At 34.8% G+C, this 11,238-nt stretch overlaps 1 protein-coding gene across 1 annotated transcript; it reads right to left on the bottom strand.

Annotated features, from left to right (window-relative positions):
- Positions 1-6,481: 6,481 nt before the first annotated feature.
- LOC139892864 (pyruvate kinase 1, cytosolic-like) lies at positions 6,482-11,238 on the bottom strand. Its single transcript, XM_071875989.1, has 15 exons — positions 11,105-11,238; positions 10,921-11,017; positions 9,760-9,857; positions 9,496-9,651; positions 9,351-9,428; positions 9,125-9,256; positions 8,935-9,015; positions 8,760-8,831; positions 8,576-8,665; positions 8,046-8,190; positions 7,847-7,935; positions 7,668-7,763; positions 7,406-7,573; positions 6,885-6,944; positions 6,482-6,802 (listed from the first exon to the last, which is right to left on the bottom strand). Exons 1-15 carry the CDS (start codon positions 11,171-11,173, stop codon positions 6,650-6,652), a joined length of 1,584 nt encoding a protein of 527 aa, XP_071732090.1. The 5' UTR covers positions 11,174-11,238; the 3' UTR covers positions 6,482-6,649.

The raw sequence follows: 11,238 nt of genomic DNA, 5'->3' as shown, positions 1-11,238 counted from the left end.
GCATCACAAATAACATTCCACTCCCTTGTTTACAATCTCGGTTTGACCATCGGTTTGTGGATGGTAAGCCGTCGACAAATGTAAATCAACCTTAAGCATCTTGAATAGTTCCTGCCAAAACAAACTTATGAAAATTTTATCACGATCGCTCACAATGACCTTCGGAAAACCATGTAATTTATAAACGTTGTCGAGAAACACACGAGCCACTTGTGATGCTGTGAATGGATGAGCTAGTGGAATAAAATGACTATATTTGCTCAAACGGTCCACAACAACGAATATCACAGTTTTACCCTCTGACGGTGGTAAGGACTGAATAAAGTCCATTGAGATCTCCAACCAAATGCGGTTTGGAATAGGTAAGGGTTGGAGTAACCCGGGATAGCTACTTAAATCGGGTTTACTACGTTGACAAACAGCACATTGTCGAACATATTCTTTTACTTGAAACCTCAATTTTCGCCAATAGTAACAAGTCGTGATTCTGTGGACAGTAGCACCAACACCCGAGTGTCCACCACTTGAATCGTTGTGGAAATGCCGAATGATATCTAATCGTAAAACGTCATTTGCGCCCACAACTAACTTCCCTTTTCGTTTGAGCAACCCATCTTGAAATGTATAATGTTTTTCACTTACTGAATCATTTCGTAAACGAGTCAGAATTTGTTGTAAGTCATTGTCCTGAGTCACACTCTATTTAACTCGTTCTTCAAAATCTCCAAAGACTGTAGTAGAAAACATTTGGTGTAATTGGGCCTCACTTTGGGCTCTAGATAGTGCATCAGCGGCCCAATTTTCGCTTCCCTTTTTATACACAATTTCGTAATCGTAGCCCATCAACTTAGGAAGCCACTTCATTTGTGTAGGAGTGGAAATTTGTTGATCGAGTAAATACTTGAGGCTAATGTGATAGGTCAAAATCTTAAAGTTTCGATCAAGAAGGTATCCCCTCCATTTCTCCAACGCATGTATAACCGCCAAAAATTCCTTCTCATAGGTCGATAGAGTTTGATGCCTTGGAGACAACGTCTTACTTAAGTATGGAATTGGGTGGCCATCTTGTTGTAACACATCACCGATACCCACACCCGAAGCATCCGTTTCAACCACAAATTCTTTATCAAAGTTAAACAAGCTTAAAACTGGTGAACTTTGCATTGCGAGTTTTAAAGCTTCAAAGGCTGCCTGCTCACTCCAACGGAACGCATTCTTTTTGAGCAGACTTGTTAATGGTTGGCTTATGGAGGCATATCCTTTGATGAACCTTCGGTAGTAGCCCGTTAAGCCCAAAAACCCACGCAATTGTTTAATGGTTTTAGGTAAAGGCCACTTAGCGATAGCTTCCAATTTTGACGGGTATGTAGCAACCCCCTGACCCGAAATAACATGGCCTAAATACTCAACGCTTGGAGTCATGAAAATACACTTAGACTTTTTTGCGTACAGAGTGTGTTCCCGCATTGTCAACAAAATAGTTTCCAAATGTCTGATATGCTCCTCTTCATTCGAAATATACACCAAAATGTCGTCAAAAAATACAAGTGTGAATTTTCAAAGAAATGGCTTGAATACGTCATTCATAAGCGCTTGAAAGGTTGATGGTGCGTTTGTAAGTCCAAACGGCATTACAAGGAATTCGTAATGATCTTCATGGGTTCGGAATGCGGTCTTTGCAACATCATCATCGAACATACGTATTTGGTGATATCCCGACCTCAAATCGAGCTTTGAGAAGTCTCGAACCACTTAGCTCGTCGATAAGTTCTTCAATGATTGGAATGGGGAATTTGTCTTTAATGGTGTGATTATTAAGCTCGCAGTAGTCAACACACATACGCCACGATCCATCCTTCTTTTTGACCATTACTATGGGAGCCGAGAACGGGCTTTGACTTGGACGAATGACCCCCGAATCAAGTAACTCTTTCACCATAGACTCAATTGCGTCTTTTTGTGTAGGTGGATGACGATAAGGACGGATGTTCAAGGGTGGCGTTCCTTCTTTTAGTGGAATACGATGATCGAACTTTCTTTTAGGTGGCAGACTAGTAGGAATTTGAAATACATCATCAAATTTGTCCAACAGTGTTTTAACCTCCTCTGATTCCTCTTTATTTCCAAACTCACTGTTACCAATTTGTGTGCCTTCCATGTTACATAGTGTAGTAGGGTATACACAAAGACACATTGCATTTAGATGAGCTTGTGAATTTGCTAAACTTTTAGACACTTTTTTTTACCATTAAGCCATTCAACCATAGATTTCTTCATTCCCCTTAATTCCACTCGTTTACCCTTAAAAGTGAACGACATAGTTAACGCTTCAAAATTCCATTCTATAACTCCAAGTGTGCCTGACCATTGTATTCCAAGTACCATTTCACACCCACCCAATGGCAACATGTCACTTTCAAACGTAACCCCATTTATCTTCCATTTAAGCCTTTGACATTGATAAGTGCTCTTGATTTGATTACCACCCGGAATAACAACATTCATGGGTACCATAGAAGTCATTGCACAACCAATCTTCTTTGCGGTGTCAAGATCTAAAAAGTTGTGAGTGCTACCCGAATCTAAAAGAATATGTATTGGGTGTGAATTTATTTATCCAGTTACCCGCATTGTTTGGTAGGTACTCGTATCCGTTAGAGCACTTAATGAAATTTGTGGTGTGGACATCTGATCAAACAATTGGGATTCAATTTGCTCACCAATTTCATCTAACTCTTCAACATTTTCCTCTTCACACCCTAATACCTCAATACTATATATTTGTCCACTACATGGCCCGGGGTATAACGTTCATCACAATAAAAACAAAGGTTTTTAGACCTCTTCTCTTCGTATTCTTTTTGAGATAAGCGTTTCTTAATGGGCTGATCAAATTTGTTTCTTTCATTATTATATGGGGCAGCTGGTAAAGCTAATTGAGGCCCATCATTATTTGGCATTGTTATTGTTTTAGTACCCGTTGGCCCATGATACATGTTCTTTGACCCATATCCGGTAACGTTAGGTTTAGGTGTGGGTAAAAGGGGATTATACCTTTTCTTGGTGACTGCGATTGTGTCCTCCTGTAACTTTGCTAAACCATAAGCTTCTTCCAAGGTTTTTGGCTTGAACATACGTACGGTTAACTCGATTTCTTTATTCAACCCAGCAAGAAACAAACTAATCGTTTGTTTGACACTTAACTCGGCCTTGTTGAGCAACGATTCAAATGCCTCGTAATAAGCTTCTACCGTTCCTGTCTGACGTAGATTCTTGAGTTCTGCAAGAGGATCTTCAATTACAGTCCCAAACCTCCTTAAAATTGCTTCCTCATAAGTTTCCCAATCGACATCAACACCGTTAAGCTTGATGAATTGTTGATGCCAAGTTAGGGCTTTTTTATGCAAGTGTATGGATGCTATACGGACCTTCTCTTCATCTTCTACATTATCGACGACAAAGAATTGCTTACAACGATACAGCCATTCTTTAACATCATTGCCGCCAAATCGAGGGAACTCAATTTTGGTTAACCTAGAATGTTGCAATTGATTCCGGCCACCGTTAACCATTCCTTCTCCGTTCTTTAATTTGGTGATTTCATCGGTGAACCATTGATGTGGGATCATCATGTGTTCAATTCTTCCATTGATCGCTGAAATTGACTGATTTAATTGACCGAAGGCAGCCTTCAGATATTCCGGCATTGCTTCTTCTCCTACAACGCCCGATCTTGTTGAATTCACCATTTCTGCCACACTTTCCCAAAATTGAAGAATTAATCTGGTACGTTTTGCCCGTGATCGAGATCGAACGATTACACACGACTGATAGCTCAAGTCTAGAGAAGAACTATGAATGCGTGATCTTTATTACAATGCACAATTGATACAATTGTTACAAGTGTTTACAGAGAATTGAGAATGAAGTTTACAACTGAAAAACTGCCTTCTAATTGTTACACTCAGCTATTTAACTAGTGACTTAGGCGGGACTTTGTTGCATAACCGAATTCAGTTAGCTGCAGGTGTGCCATTCACGTGACTTGAGCTCGCCACTTGATCTCATAACATCTTCCTAACCCGTTTCACGAACCCTAGTTTTAAAATCTGTAAATTGATTTGAAAAACTTCATTTAACTGAAGCTATGGTCTTTGTCGATCGTTATGAGGTAAGTATCCGTCAAAAATTGGGTAAAAATTTAGTAATCAATAATCGTTCGGATGTCTTTTTGTATTCGGGTGAATTGAAGAGTGGATCCGGGCGAAGTTATTCTTGTTTGTGTCGGTGGCTTGTTAGGATTCCGGTGGCCAGAAAATATCTGTCACGGTGGCTAGTGGCGGTGCACGGCGGTGTTCATCAAAAACAATGTATTAGAACATGAAAAATTACATAAAGGTGTGTTAATCAAAATTACAGTGTGGTGGTTCTGATTTTATTTGAAGTATAGGTTTTAATTTATGTGTTTAGTATATTGATTTTGATCTATTAATCAGTCCACATAAAGATTCAATCTTTATTCTTTATCAAACTTTTTATAATAGATTGATAATTATGCTGCTTTCAAAACAAATTCTTATTTAACTATTTATTGATTGTGTTTTAGGCTTTTAGTCTTATGTTTTTATAAATTAATAAATATAGAATTGTTGAGAAAAATAGAAATAATAATCTGATGAGTAAAAGTGTTTTGCAGTTTTAGAGTCTAAAGATTTAGAGTCTGAAGTTGCAGACTCTGGAATTATTGAAGTAAACGTATGATGATTTCTTGAAGTCAAGGTCATAGAATATTCTGGAGATATGCTTTTTACTTAAGAAGATTTGTTTTGAAGATTTGATTTTATCTCCAGAGTTGACTTCCTAATTAATAGTTAATTTGATGTATTTTAGTTTATCTTTTCCACTTTTAATGGTAAGTAGTTATGGAAACCAAATCTCCAGATTTGGTTTTTACCTGTATAAATAGGGGCGTATGTTTTCCTTGTACTTTGCACGATCAATTATCTATTTCTTATTCTATTCATCGTGTTATCTCATTTTCTGCACTATAATTCTTATTTTATTGTATAAAGTGAGAGTCTGGAGTTCATAGTGCTATTACTATGAACTAATAAGAATGCTAATCTTGAATACTATTTGTTGCTAAAAAGTAAAAACAGATGCTTGGAAGAAGGGGACGACTTTAGTGTCGATGAATTTGAGAATTTCAAGTTGGTTTTAGTTGATAATATTTACTTGTTGTTGCTGCAACAAATTTACTGCTACTACTACAAATTTGAGGGATTTAATGCGTATAATTATGACTCTTACTCCGTATTTTGTTTCATAAAAATTCTATTATGTTGTTGGTTTTGTAATATGATTAGGACTCGTACTGTGTTATGTGATTAGATGAATTCCACATCTTATGATGAAGAGGATGTTAAATCATATTCGGTTGGGTTCATATTTTTGTTAGATGATGAAGATGATTCACATGTTATGGTATTTAAAATGGTTATTGTACTGTACAACAGTGTAAAACATGTTTAGTTGTGTATGTGTAAAAAGTGGTTGTGTACGTATAATCACCCAAAATACCAAAATTATATAATAAATATATAGATAGATAGATAGATAAAAAAATATATAAATTATAAGATTTTTAATTTTTTGCGACGGTAGTCCCTCGCTTTTAGTGAACAAAATAGTAAAAAGGCGAATTTACCCTCACATACAAGGCACATGACAAGGGTTAACGGACTTTTTTAACAGAAAGTTGACGGAGGGACGCAGATTGCCAAATTAGAAAAAACAAAGGATTCTGAAATCCAAATTAGAAAGCAAGGGATGCTGTTAGCGATTTGATGTAAAATAGAGGGACCAACGGAGAAAAAAGTCACTCCAATGCTTCCAAATTGTAACCCGGGCTCATTGAGATCGTCGTTCACAGCAACTTCGACCTCCAGAGGTACATCAACATGAGGGAATTCGTCATGAGGGAAATCACAATTCAATTAGATGAACCAAGTTCGTTAACCCATAAAATTATGAGGGAATTCGTCTAGCAAAATGCTGTTGAAGTCCGTAGAGGAACCAAGTTCGTTAACCCATACATTGCACACGAAGAACACCTCATCTTCAAGATCCACTTCGATGAGTCGCATATATGTTATACCCCTCTCATTTTAACGAAAGCAAAAAAGCTAACCCACGTTACCAAGATGACTAGAAGTCTTTTATAACTGTGTTAGCGTATACCCTTTTATAACTAATAATACTTGATAATTAATCAAGTGTATTTGATCATACTTGTGTGGTTGGGAACCAAAATACAATTGAAAACTTTGGTAGTTTATAACAAGCTAATTTTGGTCTTTTTTGCTATAAAATTTTAACTGTTCATGGTTGGTTGATAATTTCAGATATTAATTTATAAGATGATTACAAACTTATTAAATAAAAAAAAAAAATTGAGTAAATAAAAAAGGAAAGGTAAGCTAATTTTATTGTCATAAAAAAACAAGAATTTGAACACAAGCTTTGCCATTTAACACGTGGAAAATAAGAAGTCGAGCATATGGAAAATGGAAGTTACGTACTAGATTTTTTTTTTGGGAATGGCTACGTACTAGATTACATGATAAACACTTAGTGTAAGTTATGGTTACTAATCTTCAAGTTCGATAATCTTGACAACTGAATCATCCCCAACTTTCTGGCAAACGACGACACGATCGTGTGACTTGATCACACCAATAGTCCTCCCATGATCCAATGCCACTTTCAATACGGTCTCATTTGTTGCACTAGTTGATTCAGCCTGCAAAAAATAACCATTTTCGTTAGTTTCTAAACAAATCTTTGTCAAACAGAAGGGTGAAAAAGGAGTTTGTAGTTCTTACAGGGTGTCGAGGATCTGCAAGCATTGGGAAAAGACCTCTTATGATAAGAGATTGCCTTGCCTTCTCGTAAAAAAAATTAACAAAAAAATCACAAGCGAATCAGTTGTGCTCAAGTGTTCAACAATTCATTGAGATAAAGATGACATCTTCAATTATTTTAACTTTGCCAACTGCTGACAGTTGAATGTTAACCGTTAAGTACCAAATAAGGTGTAACAAAACCAATTGAAAAGATGGATTTTTCTAAAGACAACCCAAGGCTGTCGTTAACAAGCTAGAAAGTGTTGTACATAGCGGTTGATAATTTATTTTTAGAGTGACTGCTATTCAGATGTACAACACTTTTAAGTGTGTTATCGACAATACTTAGGGCTGTCATTAAAAAAATCCTTGAAATGATTATTAACTTATCTACCCAACTAAAGTCTCCTAGTTTGTCTTTCACACAATTTTATAAATTCCATGTTATGTAAAAAGAAAATTTATGCGACATGCATTGCACAACGCATGCAATGTTTTACCTCAAAAGCGCCAGTAAATGTCCAACGAAGCTGATTAGTCTTAAGGCGCGGTATAACAACAGATAGTACAGGCATCGTCGGCCTGTACTTAGCGATCAACCTTGCAGCTCTTCCTGATGAAGTGAAACAAATGATAACCGATGCTTTTACCTTAATGGCAGCGCGCACCTAAATTATATCCAGACTTGTTAATTAATTAATTAATATCTCTAACTGACGGTTTAAAAAAGAAAACTCTCACAAGATCTTTTATGTTAATTACCGCAGAGGACGCAATAGACTCCATGTGGCTCATTGGTTCACCAACGTATTTGACCGTTTTCTTAAAATATGAATCTTGATTGTACACTTTCTCAGACTGCATAATAATCAGAACGCTTATTTACAATGAATGATGTTTTAAATAGTAGTTTATTTATGAAAATAAGAGATTAATAATACCTCGCCACAAATTTTACCAACAATAGAGATAGTCTCAACAGGGTACAGTCCCCTCATTGTCTCTGCACCTAGAAGGATTGCATCAGCGCCTGAAACATATCAATAAATTGCAAAAAATAAATCAGTCATTTTATTAAAAAAAAAAAAAAAAATTGAAACATTATGGATAAAAACTGATTTTTTTGAACAGGATATTTACCGTCTAAAACTGCATTGGCAACGTCAGTAGCTTCGGCACGTGTGGGCCTTAAGTTGTCCGTCATGCTATCTACAACACGAGTAACTACTGCTGGTTTACCAGCCATGTTGCATTTGTAAACAGCTGCTTTTTGAAACAAAAATACCTGCGTATCAACAAATAATCAGTTAAAAAACTGGTCAGGCAAATTGCATATAAAAAAAGAAATTAAATTGGTCTGATTTCCATTTAAAAATACCATCTTACTTTCATCAAAAAAAAAAAAAAAAAGAAACAAAGAAAAAATAAATCACCTTAAAAGATGATGATGTGTCGGTCGAAGTTTAGTAACAATGACTATCTTTGACATTTTTAGAAACCAGTTAACTTAGACAATTACATAAATGATAACTTTTTGTAAGTTTGAGGTCTTCGTCAGTGAAAATAACGTATTAAAATCAGACTCAGACAAACGTTTTCTTTGCTTTTTATGAATTTCTGTTTTTACTTGTGCAATAAAAGACGAATAACCGAAACTTTCAAAAGCTAACCTTCTCTGGTGGAAGATCTATTCCCAAATTTCCTCTAGCAAGGATAATGCCATCAGCTTCTTGAAGTATTTCGTCGAAATTTATTAGACCCTGCAAGTTTATCGACGCATGTATAAAATAAAATACTATAAACATACAAAGTTCGAGATAGATATGAAAACTACATCCAATCAGATTATCTCACCTCTACATTTTCAATCTTTGCGAAAATCTGAGTTTGACTGAGATCACCTAGTTTAGAAAGATACTCACGAGCCTACAAATCAAGAGTAATAAAATTGCGTAGGTAAATTAGAAACCGTCAAAAGTATTAATATCTTGAATACAGTTTATATATACAAAAAAGTGTATAACCGTACTTCTCGAATGTCTTGCCCACTTCGTGCATGCGACAATGAGAGAAAGTCAACATTGTTTTTGACTCCCCATGTGCTGATAACCTACATTTAATATAAATCACAAGCAGCCAATACAAGAAATAATAATATTAGTTAAATAAAAAAAAGATGAAAAAAAAAAGAAGAAAAAATCAATATTAGAAAGACTTACATCCTTATCTTTATCAGGTAGTGTGGGTAGATCAATGTGAACTTGAGAGACATGTAAAGTGTACAATGTCCCTGCAAGAACTGCAGAGTTTTTTATCAGACATATGACATCATCACCTGTCACTTCCTTAACCTGCCATTGTATAAAAGAACACTTATTTAATTTACGGAATCGGAAATCTAATAGACAAAGAAGTCGAAAAGTCAATTGGCCGAGTCGTACGAACCTCGAGCCAAACAGATGTTGTCTCACTTCCTGTAAACAAGTATTGCCCAAGAAAAATGGTGTCACCACACTTTACGGCCTGCAAAAATCATCTAATTACTTCAGATACAAATTCACAGTGAAATGAACATGTAAAAAATCGTTACCTTAGCTAGTCCGGAAAAATTAATCGGCAACAAATTTGAAGTGGCTTCTTTCTCTTGATCTGGTGTTAAGGTAACAAAAGATTCTGCCTCAAGAGGTATAGGATGATCACCTTTGTTCACAACGAGTAGCTCGGGCCCAGTTGTATCTAACATAACCTGGTAATATAAGAAAAAATTTCTCAATTATTGCTCCAAGAATCATTATATAAACACAACATGCTCATTAACTGTTTTTTTGCCAGGTGAACCGGTAATAAAACTTACCGCACATAATTTCTTTGTTTGTTTAATAGCGATTTTTAAGTTCTCCAATGTCTCCTGGTGAAACGCAGCATCACCCCACGAAAAATCAAACCGTGCAACTACATGCGAAAAAACAGCATACGTCACGAAATATGAACTAAGAAATTGACAAATACCACCCACATAGAAGTTATAAATATACATATAACGAATTACTAGAGTCTAGAGTGTCCATGTTAGTAACTAAAATTTATTATTCACAATTATTAAATCGAGTTCATAGATAGCATGTAACCAGTTCAAAAATTATATTCTGTTTTAGTACCTAAATTTGACAAAATTCACATATATAAACACTAAATAAGACATACCAAAATATACGTCCAACTTTCTATTTTTATTTTCCCAAACTAATTGGACATTTTCCTAAAGTACAAAGAGTTGGAGACCATACTATTAGTTTAGTTAGTTTGCATATCTATGTTTAGTTATACCTTTTGTCATCATAACTTGTAAGAATTTGAAATAACTTGGTATAAAAATATAAAAATGCATTAAGCTTAAAATTGGCATTGACCAAATCAGTTGATATCTTAAATGGATCATCGAATAAGAATCAAACAAAACTTGTTAAAAAGTAGAAAGATTAATTTTTTTTTTTTTTTTTTTTTTTTTTTTTTTTTTTTTTACGAGAAGAGCTTAATTATTTATATCTTAATTATTATTATTTTTTTTTGTTCCGAAATAGAGAGTAAATAAGTAAACGGATAAGGTTTTCCTGTTCATTCTACTCGGGGGAAGGGGAGTATAAGCGGTCGGGTTATCCCTAGCCATCTGAGATAATATTCCATTCCAAGTGACAATTATCCACACACAATCATAAAATTCATGTTTCCTGTAAAAAAAACAAAATTATAATTTATAATTGATAATAATGTAAATGTAAATAAAAATCAACATCAATATATTTATTTCTTGATAAACATAGTTTGAATAAAAACCATCACCATCTTATCAACTTTTTCAACAAAAACAAAACGATTGACCAACCACTCACTCAACATTCAACAAAACCTAATAATATAATATACTCCGTATTGCATATACTACATAAGCATAGATCCATAAATAATAAATAAGTAAAAATAAATACATAAATAAATAATTAAATAAATAAATTACCAGACATTCCAGCCATGAGACATTTGGAAATAACTTCAACAGATCTCGATTTGGGTCCTAACGTACCAACTATTTTCGTCATTGACGGAAAATAACTCTGCAATTAACATAATTAATTAAATCAAACAACATAATTATTATGTTACACAAAATATGAAAAGGAAGAACAAATTAAGAAACTTACAGGTCTAGATGGTTCCAGAATCGAAGCCATACGAATAGGTTCTTCAAGAAGTAAATGATTCGAGTTCATGATTAATTGCTTTTACTTTTTATGGATCAAACAAAAAAGGAATATATAAAATATAGATTTGGATT

Source organism: Rutidosis leptorrhynchoides, chromosome 2 (genome assembly GCF_046630445.1).
Source record: "Rutidosis leptorrhynchoides isolate AG116_Rl617_1_P2 chromosome 2, CSIRO_AGI_Rlap_v1, whole genome shotgun sequence".
Taxonomy (NCBI): Eukaryota; Viridiplantae; Streptophyta; class Magnoliopsida; order Asterales; family Asteraceae; genus Rutidosis; species Rutidosis leptorrhynchoides.
The sequence above is the reverse complement of the archived record's forward strand: the minus strand, read 5'-3'. Positions and strand labels throughout refer to the sequence as shown.